This window comes from Merops nubicus, unplaced genomic scaffold, assembly GCF_000691845.1.
Source record: "Merops nubicus isolate BGI_N331 unplaced genomic scaffold, ASM69184v1 scaffold14018, whole genome shotgun sequence".
Lineage (NCBI taxonomy): Eukaryota > Metazoa > Chordata > Aves > Coraciiformes > Meropidae > Merops > Merops nubicus.
In genome coordinates, this window is record NW_008623729.1 from 714 (window position 1) to 27,872 (window position 27,159).

General features: G+C 43.0%; 1 protein-coding gene across 1 annotated transcript; it reads left to right on the plus strand.

The window, feature by feature from the left end:
• Positions 1 to 292: 292 nt before the first annotated feature.
• On the plus strand, positions 293 to 27,159 carry HLF (hepatic leukemia factor; the record flags this gene model as incomplete). Its single annotated transcript, XM_008945177.1, has 2 exons — positions 293 to 628; positions 26,939 to 27,159. Coding segments are annotated over 2 exons (557 nt in total), but the record flags the coding sequence as incomplete, so codon positions are not given.

A 27,159-nucleotide genomic window follows, 5' to 3' on the forward strand; every position in this document is an offset into this window, starting at 1 on the left:
CTCACTTTTAAAATCTGTTGAGTACTTATTGAAGCTGACATTCAAAGCCATGTACACAGTGGAACTGTTAACTAAAAACAGAGGAAAATCTCAAAAGCATGATTTGGTCCAGCAAAGGTGCTCAGTTGGCATGACCCTTCAATTCTCTACCAAATGGACTGTATCAAAGGAGTTATTTTGATGAAGGGAGTTTTCATTTCTTATAACTGAGTGCAGGAGAAGTGATTGAAGTAGTAGTAGCTGATATTTTAATTATTCAGCTCTTATATCTTTATTATGTGTTTTGTTTAAGCATTCGGTAAAGAAAAAGACAAGGAGAAGAAGTTAGACGATGACAGCACCAGTACCACAGTCCCTCAGTCAGCTTTCTTGGGCCCAACATTATGGGACAAGACACTGCCGTACGATGGAGACACTTTCCAGTTGGAATACATGGACCTGGAAGAATTCCTCTCAGAAAATGGCATTCCACCCAGCCCAAACCAGCACGAGCATAGCCCGCACCAGTCAGGTCTCCAGCAAGCTACCTCAGCATCACCTTCTGTCATGGACCTCAGCAGCAGGGCTTCTACTTCAGTCCATCCAGGCATGGTGTCGCAGAACTGCATGCAGAGCCCGGTCAGACCAGGTAAATCAGCCCTAAGAACTTCCTATGGATGTTGGCAGGAGCCCTTCTCCCCACTGTGAATTGTTGCTTCTCCCTGTGTGGTTGAAAGGCAGCTTAGAGAGACCCGATATGATTTAAGACACACTCTAAAAAAATAATAGCTTTAGTTATTGGTAAATTGCTCCACTGGGGTTTTTGTCCAGATTATGTAAGGAAGTTGTGGGAATTCCAAGGAAAGTTCCTTCTTCATTGGTAGCCTAGCTATTAACCAGTAAAAAACCCACAAGCAGAATAGTAATGCACAGATGCCGTGGTGTTAAAGAACAGGGAGAAGGATCATGAAAGAGAGCGTTCCTTTGGCCAGTATTTGAGGTGAGAACACAGGAGTGGGCAATTATTTTGAAGTTAACACTTAAAGACAATTCTTCCTATTTTAAATTTTGGTCATAATTTTGCCACAGTACACAGGGCAGAAACTAAATTTTGAAGCTGTATTAAAGTTCCTGCTTAAATTAGCATAAACTCTGATCTGAGTTGGTAACTTGTATCCATAGTCAGCTTAAGCTGTAGGCAAAGAAAACATCATGGAGTCCACATTCTGGTTGTAACTCATGATTCGGACCCATCTGATCTCAGTGGAAGACTTCTGCTAGTTTATTAGCACTTGAAATCATCCCTGTAGAGACACTAGCATGAATCCAGAATAACTGCTCTGGCTTGACACCAGCATGGTTGAGATCATTGTCAGTGGAACAGTGTCGACATTGGAGTTTGGAAAATATAGAGCTTTGCCTTTTTCTCTTTAAAAACCACCCCAAGTATGACTTACTGTGCTCCTCTGCTCACAGAAGGTTTGCTAGAGCAAAGTGTGCTCTGGGGAGCAGGAAACCACTCCTCTCCCTTCTACTTGATCGTTTGCCATGCTCAGCGTGCAAAGTCATTGTCAGAATCATCTGATAAGGAAGCAAAATAAATAAATGGAAGGACAGAAGTTGTGGAGCAGGATGAAATAGAAAAGTCTTACAGGTTTGCAACATTCCTTTCTCGTTAAAAAGAAATAAAAAAACCTCCCCAAAACACCCCAAACCTGTCAACAGACTCCTTGGCCCCAAGTCAGAAGCGTGTTTGGTCGTGGATTTAATTTGCTTACTTTTACTTGATGTGAATTTCACTTTGTTTTGTATTTCAGTTTCAGACATTTCGTAGTTAACATATAAGGGTTTCCAAAGATAGAATATATTTGGAGTTGGCAAGAGCAGAATATAAAAACCCCTTGACTTTTCTGAGCCAGTTTTTAAAAATAGTGCGTATACGCTACACCATTTTCTGTCGCATAGGCACACAGAAAATTAAAAGCACATAATCTGTCCTCATTGTTGGTTTTTTTTTTTTTTTTTCAGAGGAGCCTGGTTATGAGCCAGGCTTTTAATGATTACCTGTCAGAATTTATTTGTAATCAGCTGTCCACATGACTTTTCAACTCATTGATTTTTTTAGTTTTTCCTGAGCCATTTGCAGCTCAGGGTTAAACCTTATCCCACTAAAAACTCTGAATACATTTTTTACTGTTGTAGCAAGAAGTCGTGTCGCTTGGGGTAGGAAAAAAGGTCTAAAGATGCAAGTATTTTTCCCCCATGTCATCTTGCCTGAAGAAAAATACATTTTTTTGGTTAAATGTATTTTTTTTTTAAATGGAGCTCATTCCATTTTTTAAAATAATATTTTCTCCCCTCTCCTCCCTTACAGATAGCTACTATGACTTAATTAACATGAGTCTGTTTCATGATCATGTTGTTGAAATTTTTATGCTGTCATGTGAAAAATCTTACTTTGGCTTGTTTTTAAGAGATCATCTTAGAGTTCAGCATTTAAACATGTTTTAAAATGAGACAGTATGTATTTTTAAAAGCAAATTTTTAGTGAAAGTAAACAAAATTTAGGGTTGTCATTAATGTGCCAAGGCCAATACATGGCTTTAAAATACAAAAGTTAGTCTGGAGGTAAATGTTAAAATCATTACAGTGGAGCCTTTTGGTTAATAGACCTTAAGACTTATAAAGCACGTTTTCAAAACTGTACATGAAGAAAGGGGTTTTTTAATTGGTGTGAGCTACTACCTCTGATACTTGTGATTTGTATTACTCAAGAATGAATAGTAAAAAGTACACCATTTCAGTAAAAATTAATCCAATGTGATGTCATTTTTGGGAAAAATGGATTTTTTTTAGATGATAGTAATTCTACAGAGGGTTGTCTTGTGTCCTCTGAATTTTGTCTTGTAATGGAAGCCTGTTTGAGCACGTGGGCTCTGGCTGAAGGAAGGGTCAAATCCTGCAGTGCTTGTGTCCCTGCTTTCAGTGGTGCTGCAGTATTTGGCATCAGTGTCTCACGTGCAGTTGGTCAGAACTCCTGTACCTGTGTGTGCTGTGTCCAGGGGAGGACACACGTGCCCGTGGAACCCCAGATGTGACTCATGTACGTGTGTGCTCTATCTTGGACGTAGAAGGTCTAGAGAAGAGTGGCATAAGAAGGTTCAATTTTGTGCATGTGTTAAATTAAAAGCCTTAGCTGTCCTTAGAAGCTAATCGTATTGCCTAAGTGTGTATTTTGTACCACCTCTGGAAGAGAGCTGGAAATCTGCACTGGTGTTCACTGAGAAGTGTCTGACCCTGACTGTAAATGTGATGTTACAAAGATTCTCTTTTTTCCCCCCCTCCCTTAAAGGTAAAAAAATAACAACAAAAAAAGTTCCTTATAAATTTAACTTAATTCTATATTTCCAGCTCAGATTGTCTGCTTGATTGAAAAATGTTTAGTCTCACCAGTTTCTCATCTGTTCGCTGGGCTATAGCAAAGAATAAAGCCAGCACCTACTTTCCCATGAATTTCTGTTCAGGGAATGTGCAAATGGCAAATACTGGTACGTTGTGTTTTTGTGGTGGTGGTGTTTTGTTTTTTGAAGAGAAGGGACACAGGATGACGACTGTTCAAAATTTGAATCTGATATATTTCTTTTCCACAGTACTGGGTTTGTTCATAAAAAATGAATTTTAGCATTACAGACTGCCATTCATTGTAACGTGTAGGCACAAGTGAAACTCCTTTTCTCTCTCTGTATTGGATGCTGGTTGGTTGAAATCTTTAGTCACTTTCAGAAAGAAAGGTTTGGTAAAGCTGTGTGCAAACACATTTCCATGGTTCTTCATCTGTTGTGTGCCTTGTGTTGTCTTTTGTCAGTTTTTTTTTTTTTTTGTGGAATGTAAACTCGAGTTAGCTGCAGAGTCCTTTAAGGAAATGTGAAGGATTTGTAACTGTTTGTATGTAAAGGGAGGCTGGTATTTTGCAGGTAACTAGTTGGTGGTTGCTTTTATCTGACATTTTTCCATGCGTAGCCCTTCTTTGGGTGAATGGGGAAGCTAGTGTAAAGGTTTTCAACAGTGAATTAGAGCTCAGAAGCATCAGTTGAGTCTGTTGGAAGACCCTGAGAAAACCCTTAGATAGTTTTTGGGATTTTGTGGTTTAGACCTGAAGTTCTGTTGGCTGCCAAAGCCTTGGATGTAGGGCTGTGTCACAGGGATGCTGCTGGCCCAGTGATGGCCCCTGGGTTGTCAGTGCCCTGCTCCTCAGGGAGGATAGGGCTGTTGGAGGCTTTGAAAACTCCCTCATTCTCTGTGTTCCTGGGATGGTGGTTTTCAGTCTGTGTTGCCTGGATGGCCAGGTGCCTCAGACTATTTGCAAAGGGTCTGCCAAAGATTATTTAAGGAAAGAAAAATCTGCTGCAGAAATACACCTATGAGCAATATCTGTGAGTCTTCACTTTCAGTTAAGGAGAAAAAAAAAATGGATTTAGGGGTGCATTAATCAGAAAGCTGAAAACTATTTTCATGTGAACTGTACTTACACCTTCTACCCCCCCCCCCCCCACATGAAGATTTTATTAAATGTCATGTGTTGTTTATTCAGCTGAGATATTTCATCTAGAGCCCAGCATTCATTATCTTTTACTTCTTACGTAGATACTGGACTGTAATGATTGACAGTAGGTGTGATGGGGTGGTTTTTGGCATTTTCTTTTAACTCTGGTTTGTGGTAGGCTCAGCAGCCAAATTGGAGAGGTTTGTTCTTGCTCCATCCAGCCTCTCCACTGCATACTGGGGATGACGTGGTGAAGGGGGCAGCCCACAGCAGGGTGTGTGTGCAGCACTCCCTTCATTGCAGTCTTAAGGTGACCTCTTCTGCGAAGGGCAGCGTTCCCAGCAGGCAGCGTGTGCGTGGAATCCTCTCCTAAGCCGTGATTGCTGTTTACAAGCGGTTACCAGGTGTTGCAGGAGCCAGGGCGCGAGTGCCCTCTCGGAGCCGAAGGATTCTCCCTGCAGCACCCAGAGGAGCTGGGAGTTCCCTGACCTCTGGTCTCCCACGTGATGCCACGGGAACAACCCGCTAAACCGTCGGGCAGGCTGGTGCCAGGGCTGCTCTGCACATTGCCTCTCACGTGAGGCGCGGGCTGGCTGCTGCCTGCGTGCCCATGTGCAGCAGGCACGTGGCAGGCCCCTGTGCAGCCTGCCTGGCGTGGGCACTGCCGCACTGGCAGGGTGGACGGCCATGGCCAGGGGAGTGCAGCACGCAGATGAGCCTCACCAAACTGCTCTCTGGATCAAAGGAAGATGCAAAATATATCCAGGCAAATATTAAAAATAGCCTGTCACATGATAACGGGGGAAAAAAGTGCTGAACGCACAGAGTCTTGTTAGTGCTCGAAGCAAGAACACTGTGTCTCCTTCAAGAGATCTGATTTTAATATCGACTGTTAAATGTTGGTTATTGGTTAAATAATGGCTTGACTGCATGAAAGAACTTGAAGTTATTTCGGAGTTCCAATAGTAAACAGCCCGAAACATCTTGGGTTTTATGCTATGCTTTTAAAATATACCTGGCTTGACTCTTCAGTTCTCGTTGGGAATAGTGCTCTCTGCACAGAGAGAGCTACTTAAGCAAGTAAGGGCTACCCAGTGTTAGGAAGAGGACATGCAGATAGAAAAAGTAGGGGGCTTTGTCCCTTTAAAAAGACATTTCAACCATGTCTGAACTTGTTGCAATTACCCAGGAAAAGTGCAGTGTCTTTTACAGAGCCTTGCTTCCTATCTCAAAGTGTATGGAGAGTGTTTGAATGATTCTCTGCTGCAGTGATTTGATTTTTACAAAGCAAATAACACCTCAAAGCCTTTCATGTAACAATATGATAGGAGAGAACACCTCATCAGGAGATGTATATGAAGAAGACATAGATATTATCTGATTAGGTGAAGCTACTAGGAAACACATTAAATTGTTCAGTCTCTACATTTTTGTATGACAGCAGATTGGCAATTGTGGGAGCTGGCAGTGGCCAGATTCTGCCCAATTAATCTCAGAAATGAGTACTTTACTCCTCATGTGGTCTTTCTGAGTGCAGTATTGCTCAGCAGGCAAGCAGCTTGTTGACTGCTCTCCATCAGCTCCTAGGTGGAACAGCAAAATGTCACCATTCACCCTCTTGTCATTCATCTTTTTGGATTTTTGTTTTCTTTAAAGGGAGGGTAACAGCTTTCAGTGTGCCAGTGGAGTTCTCTCAGGATGAAAGGACATAGTCATCGTTGGTGAAGAGGACTTTAGAGCAGTATGAAATGAGAAGGTTGGTTGGCTGGCAGTATGCTGTGGAGCTATTTAGTATTTATATCACACAAACATGATCATAAGTTTTTATTTTTATTGAAGTCTTATTTTCATAATAAGATATATTTTTAGTATTTTGTCTGAGTTCCACAGAAAACTGTGATGATCAGAAAAGAGTATTTCAACTAAGTTATATTCAAGAAAAACTGTGGTTTGGACTCTTCTACATTAAGTAGATAATGAAAGCTCTGGAAAAAAATTACTTCTGCCTCAAATCTGCTCCATTTAATGAAGTAAGTTTTACATTATGAGGTATAGAAAATTAATGTATGCCAAACAGATTTTGTAGCTTGTATCACTTTTTTTTTTAAGAACAAATGGCATTAAAGAAGCTGTCTTTTTATCACAAAGCTGAATTTGGTCCTGAAAGCTTCAGAGCTAATCTGGGGAGAGCTAACGTGGGTAGGTAAGGCTGCATGCTACAACTTTTTTTTTTTTCCTTTTTTATATTTTTTTTTCCCTTTTTTGCTAATGCTCTTCATAGCACCTCAGCTTTGCATAACTGAAGTGCCATGCATGAAGTTTTAAGTGAGTACAAGTTATTGTTCAACCTTTCACATTTCTGACACACTTGAAGCTGTTGTACAGTTACCCTTTCCTGTCCCGTTCTGTGAATTAAATCTTGCCAGGGCTAAATTTGGCCCAGATTTTCATTATGCACCACCCAACAACATTGCTTAGCTTCTCTCATGTGGCATGCTCTTGCTTCAGGCTTTTCTGCTCAGCTTTGAGACAAACAGCTTTAGCTCTTGCTGGTAGTGTATTCTCTTGTTCGTGTTATTTGCCATTTATGGGAAACGGGCATTGGGGAACTTAAAGCTCTTTGCATGTGTTTTGGTGTATGGCCATTTGTAGGGTGAAATACAAAAATCCAAATTGCCTTAAGGTCCTGGAAAACTTGGGTCCTTATTAACTGGAACATAAGTCTAGGTTATTACTGACACTAAACTTGACAGGAACCCACAGACTGATGTACTGGCATGCATTTACTACAAGCAGGACCTCACATGAACTCCACCAGTAACTCATCTGTAACAAAATGTCATCCTTGGATATGTAGGTGTATAAGCAGAGAGGCAAAAATGCATAGCTTGTAAAACATTTGTTAAAGATGGAGAATGGCTTAAAAAAAAAAAGTTATTTTCCAATTAGCCTTAGGGAGCTCAGCTTGCTATAAATTCTTTGTTCTGGAACATGGCTGTGGACAATAGGTCAAAGATTAAGTAATTCATTACAGAACTGGTTGGTACTCCTGAATTTAATAAACAAATGAATGAACAGGGTTCTCTGTCCATAGTGAGGTCCATCACCTTGTGTGGCAATGATGGGATCTTAATTTATTTTTAAAAACACTTGCAAGGCTCCCCACTTACTTAGTTCTTGTATGTAGACATGGCTGAATTTGAGGTGACCTGCTAAGTTAGCAGCCATGGTGCAGATGAAAGCACTCAAAACAGAAATTACACACCAGCCCACTAGTAACTGCTTATAACTTGGGATTCTAAGGAGGCAAGGAAGGAAACTGTAGATTTTATTTTGAAAAACTGAAGGAAGAATAATATGAGATTTCGAAACGCAAAATACTCCTGCAGAACTCCACTTGATGAAGCAATGAATATTTTTTAGCACCACAAGATTAGTGAAATAATAGCACTAAACCTTTTTGTAGAAGAGTATGTTACTCGAGGCTGCAGATTATAAAACATGGACTCAAAGTGAGAGAGCTATGTTGAAATAGAGGAGGTGACTTAAAACAATTCAGCCATTTTTCCAAACGTTGGAATGGTGAGTTTGTAAATGAGTCCTACTCCAACAAGAAGTCTGCTTAAAAATGAGCTGTGTGCTTAGCTTCTAGGGCTTGGTAAATGGGAACCAAGCACTCAAACTCAAATCCTATTCCTCGTCAAAACAGAGAGGGTTAAACTGGCTTAGCTTGAAGCACCCTGCAGCAATCAGACATAGCACTGTTCCCTCTTTCTTTGTGCTGCATAGTGGAAATATAGATGTTACTGACGTCTGTGATCCCTGCAGCTGCGGCCCCTCGGTGCAGCATGGGGCATTTGGCCGGTGTCTGTGTGTAACTCTTGCAGCTCTGTTGCTTGCTGTGAGAGATGAGCCTTGGGGGATTTATTTTTTTTTTTTTGCCTGGTTTGCTGTGAAAACAAACCATATCCAGTCATGCTAGGTACATGTGGCCTCTGGCGTGTTCCTGCTTCATGATTTTTGAGTGTGTTGGCTGATTTTAACCAAATGTGGCAGGAAAGTTGTGATTCTGAAAGGAAATTACATTCCTAAAATTTCATGGAAATAGATGAGTGGCTAGGGTAGGAATATGGTACCGAGCAGGAAGAGCTCTAATGTAAATGTGCATTTTCTACATCAGAGAATTTACATAAGACCTTTAAAATGCCTGATCCAAGTGAAATGCTTCTGGGAAGGCTGACAGCCTTTTAGATACCATGAGATGTCAATTCACTTCGAGAGGCGAATCTCCAAGAAACCAGGTTTAACTGGTTTAGTGAATGACGTGGGGGATCAGAAACTTTTTTCCACCGTTGTTCTTTCTTCAAAATCCTCAGCTCCCGCAGTCTTGTGATTGTGTGAGACGCCAAGGTTTCCTTTAAAAAGAGAAGTTAGAAAACCAGCTGTAAGGTTTGTAGGCAAGATCTTGAAAGGCTGAACCGAGGCAACAGAACGATCTGGATTCTCCAAAGTCAAGCACAATTTTTTTACCTAAAGATTTTCTGAACTTCGGCGTAACCTCGCTACATCCTGTTCCTCTTGTGCCTCAGAAGCGCTCCAGCTCCGCTGCCCTGTTTGAAGCTACCCTGCATTCAGCCAACTTAAAACTTGACGCCTGTTATCACAATTATTGCAGTATCACATGTGGGCAGTCGTCCAAGTGACCTTGTGTGTGTGTGTGTCTTGCCATTCATTCTCTGCAGCGCGTTTGGGCCGGGGCGCTGCGCACAGAGCTGCTCTTGGGGCTCCCTCCGGTCGGGGTAACTTTCCACTCTGCCACCAGCCTCTGGCTGGAGCTGGGTTAGGAGTGCATGAGACACAGGGGAGAGACAGACAGGCTAAAGATGGTGAGGGATCAAAGAGGAAAAGTGGGTTGTGGCAGGGGATGTGTGTTGGGAGGAGGACTAGGGGAGCACAAGCTAGGGGAAGATTTGTTTTCCTATTGGCTTTTCAAAGTTGTGCAATTTAAGAATTGGATTAACCTGATATGACTTTGTTTTTCTGCCAGATTAGATATGTTGAGTTTCTTGGCATTGTGAGTTGTACAGTACATTGTGTGCTGTAAATATGGGTGTGTCGGAATAAAGCTGTAATGACACAACACGCTCAGTCTAATGCAGTGCTGCTGGGTGGACCCCCCTGCTCCCTTAGCATCCAACTGCCTCTCCCCCTGAATGCACATACTTGTTAGGGCATTTACAGATTTGTTAGAGCTTCTCTCTGTTCCTGTGTTCTGTTTTCAGCACAGCATTGAGACATCTTGATGCCCATTGTGGTATGGTAACACTTCTCTAAGGCCCAGAAGCCCATTGGGTCTAGCAGTGGCATATGCTATATGAATTGTCTTTAAAAAAAGGAGGAAAAAAAAAAAGCTGTATGAAAAGACACTCAAGAGTTCCTTCCTGCTTTCTCTGTGATTATGTTAGAGAAAGTTTGCTGGAAAATGTCACAATTTTTTGTTCTGCCTTTTTTTTTTTTTTGGTAACTGTGTCTAAGACATTGCCTTGAGCTTAACTTTGAAAGAGTAAAACATCACATACAGATCTGAAATAACTGCAAGTGCTGAGCTCACTCCTATTTGAAATACACCACAATGGCACATTGATATCAAAGTAAAATTTTCACAGCAGTACATATTTGCTCAGTAGGGGTTTTTTGTGCTTTACATGCATCCTGAGATAACTTAATCTGGTGTATCCATTTTATGGATGAACTTACATGCTTACTGCAGCGTGAGGGTGGAGTAATGACTGACTGTAACTAAGTAGCTAAAGCAAGGTGGCCAGAGTCAGAGCCCTTTTGAGCTGGGTGATCACAGCTCTGAGGAGTTGTAAAGAGTGTGCAGACTTCAGGCAGTGAAACTACAAAGACCTTAGGGCACCGGTGTTTAATACCCAGTCTTCATTTCCAGACTTCTTTGGGGACCACAGCTACCCAACCAGGTTAGTCACAAGGGACTGACCATAGCATGGCCTTTGTCACTGAATGTCTAGGGCCCTGTCATTTGTATCAATACATGTACATTGAAAAATGAGGAAATAATTCCCCTGCACATAGTGGAGATATTTCTCTTGGAACAGAAGAGAATAAATATCAGCTAAGGTTAATAAGTGAGACACCAAGGTTGTGTCATCTTCCTTAGCCATATGTTGTTACAATGCCTTACTCTGATTCGCACAGGCAATGAGCAAGGGGGCTTGTGCCTTGGGTGGAGATTTCTCTGGACTGGTAGTAATCTGGTGATTGAACCATTTTTTCAGAGCAGCACAAATGAAGTGGAACAGGAGGCTGACCTTGTGAACACCTGCATCACTCAACTGTATACTTAGATGACAGAATTGGGAAAGATTGCAGCATATTTAAAGTTAATGTGCTTTATCCGCTTTTTGAGGAGTTAAACCACAAGCCTTCAGTTACAGATGTTGGACAGCTGTGGTTTGGATATCTGTTTAAAACATGGTAGCTGTTGGTGTGTCAGCACTTAAAAAATCAGGGCATGGATTGTCCAGACTCTGAGAGCTGGTGTTCATGCATCCGTGAAGACATGGCTGCTCTCAGAAAGGCTGATCTTTCTGTTGTGCTGGACTTACACCACGTTTAAGAGACACTTTTCCAAACTCCCTTATCTATTCCATTTTCTCAGTGCCACATGGTTGAGGTCATTGTTGAAAATCGTGGTAGTCTCTGTCTTGAAGCTGTTCTGAACACGTGAAAAGAAATCATTAGCCATATAGAAGGAAAGAACTGGAGGTGTAATTCTCAACTCGTGTGTGTTTCTGATTCCACCAGCTGCTGCACGTGTCTAGGTTATCAGTTTATTTCTGTTAGAAAGTAAACAGTCTCACTTTTCTTACTTAATCTCATGACTGTTTCATCCGAGTTGCTTTTATCTATAGCAGGGATGTACTTCTGAGGCCTTGGATGTGGAGACTTTTCTTTCTCCATCCACATGTCATGTGCTCTCATGAGTCACATGCACCTCTGATGCAGGCCAGGGATGCTGTTTGTCTTTTGCTAAGTCAGTTGTTTAAAAACATTATCACTACTATAAAAATGTAATACCTTAATCATTGGGGCAGCTTTTAGCCCTTCAGACCCTGCGCGTTTTTTGGGTTGAGTCCTTTGGCCAAATGGTCTCACATCATGAATGTTTCTCCATGTTCACTAGTGCTACTTGGTGGCTGTTAAGTAGCATCAACAAAATCTGAACCGTAGGGGATTAATACCACCATCAGGTTCATACCCTTGCTGTGCTGGGGCACATCCTCAGAGGCCTAAGTACCTCTGATTCTCCTGAGTACAGAGACTGAAGTCAGCGTTTTGCATTTGTGCCCCACTGATGGGAAGCTCTCATGATGCTCTACAGTGAAGAACTTATGGTGCCCTTTCCTGAGCGGGTCCTCCCAGGGTCTGCACCCTTGATGGAGCTGACAGTGTGTCAAACCCCAGGAGGGTGCCTGGTGCTCAGCACCCTTGCCAGATGTGCTCAGCCCTACGAGCCCTGTTAATGCCTCATTCAAACACAGCACTGCCAACACTGGCACTTCAGCAAACCCCTTAGCTCATTTTTTTTTTTGCTGCCCTTCAGTTCCAGCCCGTGGCTCGTTGTTTCCCACTTTCTCACGTTCTCCCAAAGCCGCTGGTGTGTACAGTCTGAAGATCACATTTAAGCAACACAAGGAAATCAGCTTGGCCCGACGGGCTGCTCTGTCACGTGGCTGCAAATGTGTTCGCTCTGTTCTGCCAGACTATGGCTAGCTGAGCAAAATACAGTGAAGCTCTGGGCTTCTGGCCAAGCTTTTATTTCAGTTTGGAGCTTACAGCCACATATTTGCTATTTGGCAGGACATCCACTGGGGTATATTTGGATAGTAATCTAGCATTGTTTTGCTGCTTTTTTTCTTTTCCTTTTTTTTTTTTTGTAAATGCACAGGGATAGTACAACCCCAACACTTACTTTGGCCAGTCTGCAGAAGGTTTCTCAGTGTGCACCGTTACGTATGTGCACTCAGAACTTGTAGCTGTGACCTTTGATAAACATAAGTCAAAGCAATTAACTTTCTTTTATTGAAAAATTCTGGATCTCGTACTCTTTGCCCTCTCTGTGCTGATAACAGAGCTATGTTGTTACTCTTTCCAAGATCAAAAGCTTTGCTAGGGTTTGATTGAAGTCCAATTATGGAAGGAAGTAGCTGTGCTGGAGCTCTGAAAATAGCAATAATTGTTAAAATAATAAAGTGTGTCCTTGTGTGTCTTTATAATATTTAAAACTTCTTTTAGGGGAAAGGGGGTGGCTTTCCTCTAGTTTTAAAATGAAAATATTAGCAAATGTCTTGGGAAAATAGGAGTGTGCTGTTAGAAGAATATCCTTCTCTGGATTTCTTACTCCAGTTCTCCACCCCAGGCTTGCCTTCCTCTGGAGCCTGACTCATGCAGGACAATAAAGCTGGATTTGATTTTTAACTGTAGGGGAGTCTTTGGGTTTGGGGAGATGAAGGCTTTGTGATGTAAACTCATTCATTTCTCTGTGAAACAAAAAGGGGCTTTTCAAAATGCAGTGCGTTTGGGGGAGTTTGCTCTGGGTTTGAAACCCCACCCCATTTGAGGGCACCCTTGTATGAAAAAATAGTACAATAAGACATAATACTTGGGGAAGGGGTACAAAACGTGCTGGCAGGCAGAAGCATTTGAGGAGCAAGTCTTTTTATTTTGTGAAGGGACATCTCTTTTGAAATGCGAGGGAGGTTGGTTGGTTTGGACACTGCTGAGCCTTGGAAGTCTGTTTTTGCAGTAACTTTATCAGACACTTTGAGCCGTGTCTGAGCAGATCAGTACTGGCAAAAGGTGAAGTACTTTCCCCCAAATCTGACCATTGTTCTTTAGGATATAAATTTATAGTTGACTTCTCTTGGTCTTTCCTGTGTCCTCAAAGGGAAGAGAACCTGGGAGAAAGAGCCCTGTGGTGAGACTGGTATCATCTGACAGAGCTTCGGGAAGAGAGAGCTTGGTTCTCGATGTTAAAACTCGGTGGATATAAATGTCTATTGATGAGTTGCAGTGTTCAGTTACTTGAAACTTCGAGGTGAAGAAAGAGAAATGAAGATGGTAATATGAATGGGGCTAAGTAAATATTTTCTGATTGCTTTAGGAGTGGCTTTGGTGATTAAACGCTTTTGACTAGCTTGAATTTGCAGCAAGAATTCACCAGGGTTTGTATTGTCTTTTTTTTTTTTTTTTTAACCTCACGTGCATGCACACACATCTGATAGAGGCCAAGATAATCCCTATGTGAAAGTCAAGCCTTGTGTGCTTTCTTTTCAGCCAGCTGGACTCAAAATCACTAATTACTTGAGTAAAATCTTTGCATTATAGATAAATGGTATCAAATAATAAGCCCAGGGGATTGTACAGATCTGTTGAAGCTCTTTTGCTTTGTCACGTGAACCTTCAGGTCTAGAATTTTTTTAGCCCCAGAAATCACTAGGACATGACCTGTTATTTATTAATTTGAATCTTAACTGCTGTGTTCTCTCCATTACAGTGAGAATTACTTAGTCTTTCTTCATTTGCTTAATTATTTTTCAAAATCATCTATTTATTCTGACCATAGGACAGTTTTATATATATAACATCTATGAAGTCTTCTGCCTAAAAGAGTTTAGTTCCCTGCTCTTACTGAGTTTGGATGGATCTGTGGTATACAAACTGCTTCATAGCCTTCTGAAAATTTTAGTTGTCAAAAAACCAGCCTTAGCAAGGGGTACCCTGTTGGTCGGCTTAAAGCTGTTTATACAGTTGGCAGCTTTAGCTGCTCTCAGAAACAGCCTTGACTGATCTCTAGGAGCTGCTGAAACTCATCAAGCAGGTTCCTGCTAACCAATTATCCAGTTAAGCAGAAAGAGGAAAGGTGTTTCTCTTGCTTGTTTCTCATTTGTGAAGTTTAACCCAATCTTCCCCAAGCTTCAGTAGTTGTGGATGTTCATAGCACTGGAGTAGCAGTGAAAGTAGGAAGGAAGAGGCTTAGAAGGGACCTCTGATTTTGCAAGTACTGAACTGTGAATCCTACAAGTGGGCAGAGACAAGCAGTTCCCAGCATAAAGCTGGAGCCCTCTCATTCTTAGCTATGGCTCCTACCCAGTGTCCCTCACCTAGCTTTTTGTCTTGTGTTTTAACAAAATCTTTTTTTTTAAAAATCCCCCCTCCAATCAAACCCCTCCCCACTCCAGACCCAGTAATGAATGCCTCATTGCTGCCAGAGCAAATTTGTTGATTCGCAAACACTCCTGCTGTGTCTTGATTGGAAGACTTAAACTGCTTGCATAACAAGTGCTGTGGATAATATAAAAAAACTCTTTCCAGTACTAGAGCTCTGGTTTCCACTACATATTATAAGAATAAATAAGTACTTGGTCCATAGCAGACAGCTGGGTTGTCAACATCTAACTGTCTTCTGCACTGGTTTTTAAGACAGGACATGTGCACGGCTGGTTTAATGGCTATCAACACCAGAAGTGTCTGCGTGGAATTCAGAGAGATTGTCAAGTGACAATGCAGTTGTCAAACAAATAATTTTGCACATGATTACTGGAAATAGTAAATGAGTGAGTGGGATGAGGTGAAAAGATATTCTCAATTGCAGTAGAGAACAAGAGGATGAAGTGACTTCCCTGGCTGTTGTAACAATAACCTGGGGAATACTTTTCCTTTTTCCTTCCTACTACCTGCCCAAGGAGTTGGTTCCATGAGCAGCAAAATCTCCGTGGGTTCTCTGATGTGTGACAAGGCTCCTGCAGCTTTCCTTCAGCCAGGGAGTTGTGAGCTTCTTTCATTTACATTGTTTTCACAAAGCTTGTTAGTAATCCAGGGGCATGCCTCTCTGCCAGAAGTTGTTGGGAGGAGGCTAGACAGACGTGTGCACAGCACGATTGCACAAAACTCATTTCTCTAGGAAACTGAGCTAAAGGATAACTGTCAGGAACTGGGACACTAAAATGAAGCTTGCAAAGGAATTCAAAGAACTGAAAGGCCATTTGGTACCTTAATTGCCTGCACAGCCTTTAACCAGGTACACAGGGTATGGTTCTTGCCCACAGGTTAGAGCCACACAGGCAGATTTCCATCTGCCAAGGACCAGTCTTCGTCGAAGTGAAGTGCAAGTTAGTGACTGTATTGATTGTTTTGGAAGTGTCTGGAAATGCTTATGAAGTAGCAGGTAGAAATACTCAGCAGCTTAGGCTGTGGCTGTGGCAGACAGAGGTTGATCCTGTGGTTTGAGCTCTGCTAGCAGCCCAGTGGTCTGTGCAATAACCTTTGACTTGTAGATAGGGCTTGCTTTTGTTTTCTCAGTAGCCTGAGGGTGTAACTGAATATTTACTACTGTTCCACATTGGGGTTTTTATTTTTTTTAAAGCAAGATGTGTGAGTGCACAGGTTGGAATGCACGGTAATAACAAAAATTTAATAGAGTCTTTCCGTCATCAGGATTTTATTGAGATTTGCTTGTGCATTGAGTGCTCAAAGACCTTATCCAGGCAGCAGAAGGGAGGCAAAAGAGGCCGAGCCAAATTCCTGGGTTACTGAGGGGGGAGCTGCAAAGCCAGGTGGCCTTCCCATCCCTAGCAGCTAGGACAAACCTGAAACAGGTAGAGATGGGTTGAGACTTCTGCTTCAGTGAATGCTTCTTCAGGCTACAGGTGAGCGGGCGAGGCACGCAGGTTGAGGAGCATTTTGTGTGCAGTGGATGGGCAGCAGCACCTGAGCTGGGTGTGAGTGCTGTGGAAGGTATGTACTTGAATGGCCTGAGCATGAGGAGGCAAGATGTTTTGACCTGTGAATAGATGAGTTACTTCTAGTGAAGTGCACCAGGACAGAGAGTAAGCTTCCGCAGGAAGAATGCATTAAAGGTAGCACAAAGCATCTTTATCATGAGACCAGCTCTTAATGTATTTCTGCAACTCTGGAGCACCATAACTCTGGTCAGTGCCATTTTCTTTATTGCTTCTGAATTTGTAAAAGGAGGACAAATAAAAATGTTCTGTAAGCTTTGCTACATTTAAAAAAAAAAAAAAAATTTATTTGGCACGGGTCTATTTTGTGTAATTTTTTATATATCCAAAATATAGAGGGCTTTAGAATAGAAGAAGAAGAAAAGCTGCATATCTGAGTTTAAGATAAAATAAGATGAACTCTGTGACAGAGACAGCAGAAATGATGTGATACGACAGTTGCTGTAGCAACACCACCTACTTCATGAAAATCAGAGTTAACAGGAGTGTAAAAGGTAAAGCCCACATAGTTCTCCAAGCCTGTGAATTGTGGCTGCCCTCAGCTTGCAGTGCTTTCCAACTCTCCAGTGTTTCTCCTTCGTTTGGGCACAGATACACATTTTTCTGCACGGCTGACTCCTGCAGACCCAATGCTGTATTCAGCAGGGGCACAGAGTGGGAGTTCTGCAGGAGCAGTGGAGCCAGCAGTGCCTTTGCCTATAGGTGACCTGGTGACTAAGAGGGAAATAAAGGAATGAAGGATTTTGTCGTTTCCTGTCCTGCCCCCAGATCCTGTCAGAAGCCTTGGACAACAAATACTGTAGGGCCTGTAGTGTCTTACAGGTATCTTGTGCAGCAAATGGGATGGCCACTGTTGTAAAATGAAGCCAGACCAGTCAGTTCACTTCTGTGGGAATCAGCTTTTAGTAAAGCACTGCTATATTTAATACAAATTAAGTATTGTAGAGACTGAAGGTGTCAGGTAAGTACATTGACACTTTCCCCCTGCTAAATAACCCAGAAACAGTGGTGCTCCATCCCAGTGGTACGTTGCCTATGAAAGCAGGAAGCCACACACTGGTTGTAGTCAGCGTGGTGTTGAGCTGGTTGTCTGGCTGCTGGGAAGGGCCGAGCACCGTGCAGCATGCAGAGGGCTTTGTTCCCAGGGGACAGAGACTTCTACACCATCTGCTGTGTTGAAAGGGGGTAGAGGGGTATCCTTTGAAAAAAAAAATGTTTCAGTGCCAAGACCTTGTTTGGAAGTTATTTGGAATGACTGGATTGGCGGCTAAATTTGAAATTTGCAGCTATGGTTACTGGAAGAAAAATATTGTGTTAAAAATACAGTTGCTGTAAATAAGACTACTGATGGCTTATGCTTTTCTTAATGATAATTTTTAGGGAACAAGGTCCTCTCTGTACTTACAAAATGCAGACACGTGTGTTTAAAAGCTGCCATATGCAGTGAATTGATAAGTGATTTGCCAGTTCCCATTGGCCTCAAGGTTAAATTCAAATATGTTTTTATTTTGAATATATTGATATTTTTTAATATAACAATTTTATTGATGATATTTTTATCACTCATTGGCAATAGAGAGCCACGCTTTGTGTGATAGCAAAAGTAAAGTCTCTATTGCTTTTGAATTGGGGGAAAAGAGTTTGAAAGAAATGGCAATCTCAGTGCCAGTCCCGTCAAGTTTCACCAATCCAGTTTGCCAAGATGCACAATAAATTCACTGCTCAATAGATGGAAGTGGGTTTGACCTTTGTGTCGGGAGGCATTTTCATTTCATTTTTTACATAGTTCATAATCTTCCCAGGTTCTGCCTGTCTGTTGTGTTCGGAGCATGCGTACGCAGTGTGTTCCGTCTCAGTTCAGGGCCACGGGCGGTTTGCAGAGGAGGTCACAAGAAGGAAAATAAGTATTAGGATTCCCGAATTTCTTCAGGAAATACTCCATTGCTGACCTTTTTCGCTGCTTAAAAGAAAAACGTAACGATTTTGATATGTGTTGCTTTTTTTGATCACTTTTCCATGAGATTTTTTGCTCACTTTACCTTCATGTTTCTATAAAAACGGGACTGCTGCTCATAGGTGCAGAAATCTTTGCAGGCATTAGTTTGGTTTTAGAGACTCAGCACAGTAGTTTCTTGCCTTTTTCTGGTGCTAGGTGACTCTCTCATGTTTATAATTGAATCTGTAAGAATGTCTTGCCCAGTGTTTAGTGTTGTGATTTCTTTTAACCAGACTTTTGAAATTTCCTGATTCTGTCTGTCTGATGCACCACAAAACCTTGTATTATGCAGCAGCTGCAAAGTAGTAGTTACAGACACACGAGTAATGCAACAGTCTTGTCTTCCTGGAATTTTCCCTAAGCCACGGGTACAGGTTCCCTTCCCCCTCTGACCCATTTTTCAGACTACCCAAGACTGATGCATTTGTATACTTCGTAAGTGAAGATAAATATATCAATAGGGAAAAAGATAAAACCATTTACCCTTGTGCTTTCATTGTGTGCTCATGGGGAATAAAACCAGTCTGTGAAAGCAAATTAGACCTCTGCAGTTACTCAGCTCTAACAAACCAAGTATGTGTTCTTGAGTTTTGTGGTGATTTTTCTTCCTAAAAGTTAGAGGGTCCTAATTTAAGGTGGAGAGGAAAAAAAAGTCTTAAGTCTTTCTTAGAAGGTTATGGGAATAGTGTGTCCCCATTCTGGCATCTCTGCTTCTCAGAACGTGATCTTTTTCTACAAATTGCCCTCTATAAAGCATCGATTTATTTTCATGGCATGAAGAGTGTACTTTGTTTTAGTGAACAAAAAAATGTAAAAAGTAAAAGTAAAAATCTATGGCAGCAGATAGTTCAGATTTGTGTGTGCAGAGCAGATCAAAAAGAGCCGATGAGATCCGCAAGCTCCTGTAACTCTGCCCAGTGACCCCTTTTTCCTCAGGGATGTATTCAGCGAGCAGCTGATAGCATCTGTTGTCTGGCTCTCAGGCTCGCCATGAGCTCCTGATGGGGAGTCGGAGGAAGCATACCTGTGTCACGTGGCTTTTCCACGCCAGGTGAAATCTCCCGTGGCTGTTTTGCCACACGCCCAGGGCGGGCGGGCTCGGGTCCCGGGGCGGCAGAGCCGTGAGTCACGGGTGCCGGCTGCGCTCGGGGTTGCACGGCGGCTTTTTGCAAGACCTGTTTACTGACTGAGAGCGAGCTGTCCTGGGTGGTCATTAGCCAAGGAAATAGAACAATGTGAGAGCAACTTACTTGGTCTGCTGTCTTTCAGAGCACATTGGCAGTGGCTTTTTAAAAAAAATGAGGACACGTGTTGTCTTTGTTTTGAGTGATGTTCCACGGGAGGGTGTATTTATGGATCCCATATGAGGCTGTTACCTAAAGCAGGGGCTCTATCTAAAATCTGCTGTTTGAGACTGCTCTATTAAAGCTGGTTACATACTTGTCCAAGGAAGGAAAAATGGATCTTTTTGTCTCCTTCAGAAGAGGTTAACAATTCAGATCCTTCTCTGGAACCTTCCCTTTAAGAAATGAAAGAATTACACTTTTTCAGGAACTTTACTGTATGTGAATTGCCAGTTAACAAAAATATACACAGATATACCAGAGGCAATCTGGAGGCTCCAGCACACCAGAGAATGTCAAACATGCTTCTAAGCCAAGAGTAGATTAAAACTGAAGACCCATCTGAATGTCCTTCCCTGCAGCTTCTCTTCCTGCCCTGTCCCCACTGAATCCTCTTGTTTCTGTGTGTAACCCTTCAGCAAGGGAAGCGTGCAGAGCAGGAACAGCTACTTTCTGGTGTCTTGCAGGGGCTGGTTTGGGAGGGAATAAAAGTTTCATTTCCTGGTAGCTTTCAGAAATGGGGCCTCACTGAGCTAAGTGCTGCCTTCAGACAAGCTAACGATGGCGTAAGATTTTTGGAGTATGGATCTTACAGGAGAGTGGAGTCTTAAGTGCAGGAGCCGTAGTGGGAAATTTTAGCTGGTAGTGCCTCCAATTTTTTGTTTATTGGTTCTGAGGGGCAGAATGTTGCTGGCACAGGAGGCAGAGCATGGCACACGCACGTTACACTAGCCACACGCGGGAGCTGCAAAGCCAGGCCCCCGAAAGCATGCAGACACTCAGCTGAAGGCCACGTGTGCAGCTTCAGATGGCAAACCCCTTCCCTTGGCTGCTTGGAGATGCAGGCTTTAATTACATTATATCCTCTTTTTTTCCCTGTTTCCCTTTTTGAACGCAGAGGTCAGACCAGCTCTGGGTTCAATCAGGGCTGTATCAGGAAGGAAGGGGTTGTCTGTAGGATCTTGGATCTTGACCTCATTTGCTGCAGATGTGGGAGGATGGGGGGGAAAGGCAGGAGGAGAGGAGGAAATCTGGTAGGAAGGAAGGAGAGAAGGATTTTATCTAGAGAGACTGGATTTTGCCATGAAGTTTCAGCAGAATTCTGAGCAAGTTATTTGATGAGATGAGCTTGTCACACTGCGTGTTCGCTTCCCTTTTTGTGAGGAGCCCTGTTTGATAGCTTGAGTGGCACTCATTTGTGTTGGTGTACAGCCCCCACCCTGCACCAGAAGTTGTTGAGAGCTGATTTGAAGTGTGGACAATGCCTATAATGTTAGCTAACCTGAGAGGTTGGCTGCGTACTTGTGATTTAAAATATCTGTACTGTCCTTCACCTGCAAAGAGGAAAAAACTTGTTTCCATGAAGCATGCAGATGCACTAGTCATCAGTGCTGGAGGGAACTCCTGAAAAGTTGGTAATTGTGTCTCTACAGGAGGTTGGAATAATTTGTGGCAAATAACATATGAGTCCATTTAGATAAATCAAAGTGGGTGAAACAAGCAACTCCTGAATGAGGGAAGAGTCTGGAAAATGTGATGGAAACTTGAAAGATTGTTGCAACCATGACTGTGCTTCTTAAAACAGCTCTTGCACTTCACTTTTAAACCAAATTGAGAAGATAACCTGGATTTTCTCATGTGCCATCACTACAACGGGCACGTTGGCAATGAGTAGGAATGGACCTGACAGCACACAGCTTTCAAGGCGTTAGCACTGGTCCAGAAGCTGCCCCCTCTACCAGCACACAGGCCACTAGCACAGTTCAGTGAAAAGTTCACCAGAAATTTTTAACAGGTTCAAAACAAAGTATTTTTACTGACCCTTTTTCAGGAAACTGTAGAACCAGTTTGGCAGAAATGTAATTTGTGCACACAAATCCAAACAGAATGGTTGAAATCTGGCAAAGGTCTAAGGAACTGAAGATCGTATCCTCTAATGGGAAGTGTCAGACAATCTTAATAAGACTACCAGTCCTGCCTGTAATAATACTGGAGGGGCCCAGAGTGGGAGGCACACAATGCTGAGAGGAGAATTAGCAATTCTTGTATAATTAAATGCACAAGATTTGTAAACAAGACTGATATCTTTTAAAAGTATGCATTTTAAAACCACTTTTATGTGCCAATCTTGTAGTGAGCATTAAGAGCAGCGAGTATGTTGTGGTTGCCTTGGATTAAGATCCTTCTTTCCACAGGAAGTGTTTGCAGTCACCCCACGGTCGGCAGAATCAAGTTTGTGCAAGATAAGAAACAGAGGAATGTCTGTGCTAGGTTGGAGCACTGGTCAAAATACACTAATCTCCTATTGCTTCGGAAGAAAATAAAACTGCTCTAATAACTGCTTACATAAATATGGCCAAGGGTGAAGTGTCTTCTTCACCCCTAGGCAGAGGGTGGTTGGTTTTCTCCTGCCATGTGGGGGCTGGAAGATCATACAGTGTGACTTGTCACTGGCGTTATTGCTAGTATATGTTGTGATCCTACAGTTCATGTAATTGTTTCTGTTTCTAGAAGACACTAAAATACTAATAATAGGGAAATAAGATGATGCTTATAATATTGTAACCAAGGAATTATAGTCTGACAAGATAGATAAATCATGACCTCCAGAATACTCCTTTTACTTTAGTGACCATGCGAATTTTTGCTTTTTTTAATTCCTGTGTTCTGCATTGAGGTAACTTCTCCTGGAATCTGAAGGGGTTAATGCAGAAGTGGTGACAGATTAGTCTGGGACAGGCTGTGATCTGGAGTAAAGGAACTATCCCAAATAGCTGGCCAGCTGCCAAGCGGATAGATGATTTGGAAAACACATCAGCAGAGCAGTGGGGTTCTCTGGAGCAGCTCTGGGTGAGGATTATCTGTCAGTTTAACTGCTCTTCTACATAGTCTGACTGACATACCCGAAGTTCCTTTAGTTTTATATAAGGAAAACTATTAGCAAACATCTATTTTATCTCTGGGCTGCTAATAAATTGAATGAGAAACTCCTCTTTTCTTTCCCTCTAACGTAAGTGTAAAAAGTGGGGGAAAATACTTTGATTAAAACATTTCTGCTCCCTTTTTCTCATTGTTGTTCTCCAGCCAGCCATTGAGCTGATGAAGAGTGTGGAGGGGCTGTAAGAAGGGAGATTTTCTGAAAATAAGGCACATTTCTATGGGAGTCGAATGATTCAGAATTGAGTTCCACATAATTCACCAGGGATCTCTTGCAGTTCAAGTAAAAAGTCTGTCAAGCAGTGGTGAAGTTGAAGAGGTCTGAAGTCTCTTGGGCACAGCTGGTAGGTGGAGTATTTCAAAAGGGGAGAAATGAAGACTCGGGATATGGTGACTGAGCTCCCCATGTTACCCCAGGTCAGCATTTTTGTTTTGTAGGTATAGAAAAATGCTATTGTACTCTTGAATTGTGAATTTTAATTACTGCAAGCAATTAAAAGCTTGTGGTTTGTTTGTTTTTTTTTTTACCAGCCATTTGGTGACCTAGATGACACAAGTGAATGGCCTCAGTCCATTTCTCTTTGAGCAAGGAACCACACTGAAAATATTGCCGTTATGTTGGACTTCCTCACTGGCAGGCTCTGATGGGAGGAGGACGGAGAGGGTTAGAACAGCCAACTTTCTTTCAAGTCCTTTCTGGAAAATTTTCTGCTATTGCTAATATCTGCCAGAGCAACCCCAAGAGCATTAGTGAAGGCAGGCTGTTGGGGCAGCCGTAACTGGGTTCTCAAAACCTGATGGTTCCTTTGCCAGGAGACACCTGGAGCTGTGTCTGTCCTGGCATACTCAGAGTGGAGTCCCAGCATACTCGGCTTGAGTGGAGCTCTGCAAGTGGGAAAGTCTCCAGACAAAAGGCCAGTGTTGACATAGTTGTGGTCTCTCCAGGCCATGCTTGTGACACATCACTAGGGTGGTATGAGGGGAAGTTTCCATTAACCATTGTTCCCAGCTTGCAGCCACCACCACCGTGGAGTTCTACAGCTGGATTTCCAAAAGAGCTTAATACTCAAGAGCTCTCATTTCAGCAACTTAAACAGAGGGGCCAAGTTCTTTCCAGAACACTTGGCAACCGTCAGCCCCCATTGAGAACAAAGCTAAGCACATTAAACAGTCCAGCCACTTCACTGTTGTGAAAATTTGGCCGCTGTTGTGAGTGCAGCGTTCAAAGAACGCAGACTGGCAACAAAGGCAGCTGGCTCCCCACGCCGAGCAGTGAGGTGCTGTGCCTCTGCCCAGCCGCTCCGGCCGGGGCCGTAGGCTTCCTCCTCAGCCCGTTCCTTGTGCATCACAGCCCCTGAGCGGCCCTTCCTCTGGATGTTGTGACAGCTGTGGAGCTTGCTGATGTGAGGATTAGTCGGCTGCTGGGCACATGACGTTCAGATTGCTGTGCTTATTTGACCTACCTCTGATTGCGAGGAATTTAGTGCATAAAAATAACATGCTGAACAAATTTGGCAGAAGGATGCACAGCTAAAGTGCCCTGCACGGACGGGGAGAGGAGCTTGGAGAGGGATGTAACGCAAGGCCTCGTGCTGTACTCCTGCAGTAATAGCGGTGCCAAGTCCAGCACAGCCCACGCTGTCATCTTGGGTTACAGCGAGTACCAGCACCACATAGATGTAGTGGCCATTAGCCAGCAAACTAACACAGACAGGTTCCTGGCTTGTATTGTTGGCAAAAATTGACAGACTAAATGAAAAGGTATCAAGAGCCAGGAGTTGCCTCATGTAAAACGCTGGACAAAGAAATAACCGGGGCTTGTGCCTGGGTTTCTAGACACCCTTAATTAGCTCTGTTGTGCTCGGTGGCGTTGCTGGTCACAGGCGGGAGCGTGGCGGGACGGGAGTCAGCCCACACGGGCTGCTGGAGCCGTGTGTGTAGGAGCCGCTGGCAGGGCAGCAGCCGGCAGGCTCCGGGGGGGATGTTCAGCTGTGTGCGGGATGGGCTCAGGCGTGGCACTAGTGAACTGCATTCGTCTGAGCGAGCTCTACATCGGTACCTGGGAAATCCTGCCTTTGCTGAGGGGCCGGGCCTGGCTGGCTGCTGGCAGAGCTCCTTAGACTAGGGGAAGGGGAATGTGCATGGAGGGAAACAGGCAGGATGGGGATAGCTGCAGGTTCTTGTCCTAGACTGCTTTGTTCATGCGTCACTCTTTACTTTGCGTTGCTGTTGCTTTGCTAAGGTGTTCCCTCAATTTCTTGTGTTTAAAAGGAGCATTTTTGACCTTTCCTTTGTCAGAGAGATATTAGAATTTCTTGAGGCCAGTGATGACGAGGCTTCTGTTATTGTGTAATATGCACATTATAGATACATGATAGTATGTAAACTGATACTGTTAATCTAGAACTTCAGCAATATTTAAATACAGGCTCTTTTGTTCAGGGCAATTAGAAAGCTGGGGCAGATTTCACAATCCACTTGACTTTTAGAAACACCCTGTGTGCTCACCAGAAATATTATGAAAATACCCAGAGCTAGTGTCTTGCTTCATTTTTATCTGCATTACAGAATTTGCAAGATCTGTACATGCATTAAAAAAATACCTTGCTGCTCTGGTACAAGCATATTCACATCAAAGGAAGCTTTCCTGCATTTAATCCTTCAAATAAGCCTGTTTCTGCCAGCCCATGTATGTGAAATGAGATTAGCCGCGCATTTAAAGCGAGGCTCCAGGAACGCCCGGTGCATCGCGGCGTTCGGGCTGGCTTTGGAGCCGTTCCTGGCAGGCGCGTCCCCGCCGCCACCATCGTTACAGACATAGAGGAGGGTGCTTTAAACGCCGGACTCGATGATCTCGGTTCTGAGATTCTGGGATTCTGCGGAACGCACCCGCGCTAATCGCCGCCGTCCGCAGGGCGGCTGGGGCGGGAGGCGGGAAAGGGGAGCGGGGAGCGGGCGCCGCCTGCTGCCTCCCGCCTCCCGGTGTTCTGTACCCTTCGGTAACTTTGATCCTCCTTTCCTCCTCTCCCAGGGCCTGGCGAGCCCTTCCTGGAAGCTGATTTTATCAGCGCCGTTTTAAAATAGAAGTTACAAAAGACGAGCCCTCAGTTAGCGAGCCCTGCTTTGCGCAGTGCAATTCCCACCTGTGTTTTCTTGCCGCGATCTTCTAGATTAAAATAAAAACGACATTGTTAATGCTGGCCTTGGTTTGGAATTGGAAATGACATTTAATGTTTACCGTTTTACACCCAAAATGTTGCAGATGTGGGCACAAATAAGGAAATATTATGCAGTCACAGGATGTTTTTGCAATTATTATGAAAGCTGTCGTATCTCTAAAGTCAAAGTGAATTAGCTAATAGCCAAAATTATAAAAGAATATCTGCTTCAATCAGAGGTCCTCCCTCTGAAGTCTGTGAGGCTTGTACTTCTGAGGCATCTGAAAACTTCTGAAACTTCTGCCCCCGGGGATAGTCCAGGCAGATGACTTTAGGATCCTATTTTTGGAACCTTTGGTTGAGATGTTAAATTGGATTTTTAGTGGGAATGGTGCCTGAATTGGTGCTGTAGGATCTTGAAGGCTTTATCTAAGATTAAAACAGAAAAATGGGAGGGATATAATTCTTTTCTGGGGATGGGCTCCTTTTTTATTAGATTTTATGTACAGTAAAAGAGCGATGTGGCATAAATAAGTGTTCTTTCATTTTGAAGAACATCTTTAAATAGTCATTGTAGCCTTTCGTGTTGTTAGCTTCCTTCACTGTGTTTTAGAATCTCACCACTAGGATTTCATAGAAACTGTCAGTCTCCTTAGTGGAGTGCCTCAGCACAGCTTGGAAGAGATACTGTGGTATTGCAAGTACTGTACAGTGTTTCATTGTAAAGTAAAGGTAACCTGAAAGGTATTTATGAAGAAATCTGTGTATGAAAGAAATGGGAAGGATTGCAGTGTGGTGGTTAACTTCTTCCTGAGGATGTGATCTTAATGAGGTGGCATGGGTTGGAGCAATATGTTTTCTGCCTGCAGTCTAGGGCAACTCAGTGTTGGCTTCAGTGATCTTATGTGGACGTCCACGATGAGCAACTAGAATTAGGAACCAATTCTGAAAATAAAAGCACGAGCATGTCTGGATTTGAATATGCACCCTACAAAATAGACAATCTAATATTTAACAAGAATAGATAGCAAATTTACAGTGAAAGCTTGAAGAATTACTGCTTGTAAGGTATTTAGAGTTCTTCTAAAATCCATGCTCAGTTACGTTATTTACATATTTTCATCTAACACAGCTGAATTTATCCTTTATTTCTGTAGGTCAGATCTTGCCAGCAAACCGAAACACACCAAGTCCCATTGATCCTGAGACTATCCAAGTTCCTGTTGGCTATGAACCTGACCCTGCAGATCTTGCTCTTTCCAGTATTCCTGGCCAGGAGATGTTTGACCCTCGTAAGCGCAAATTCTCTGAAGAAGAGCTGAAACCACAGCCGATGATTAAGAAAGCTCGCAAAGTCTTCATTCCAGATGACCTGAAG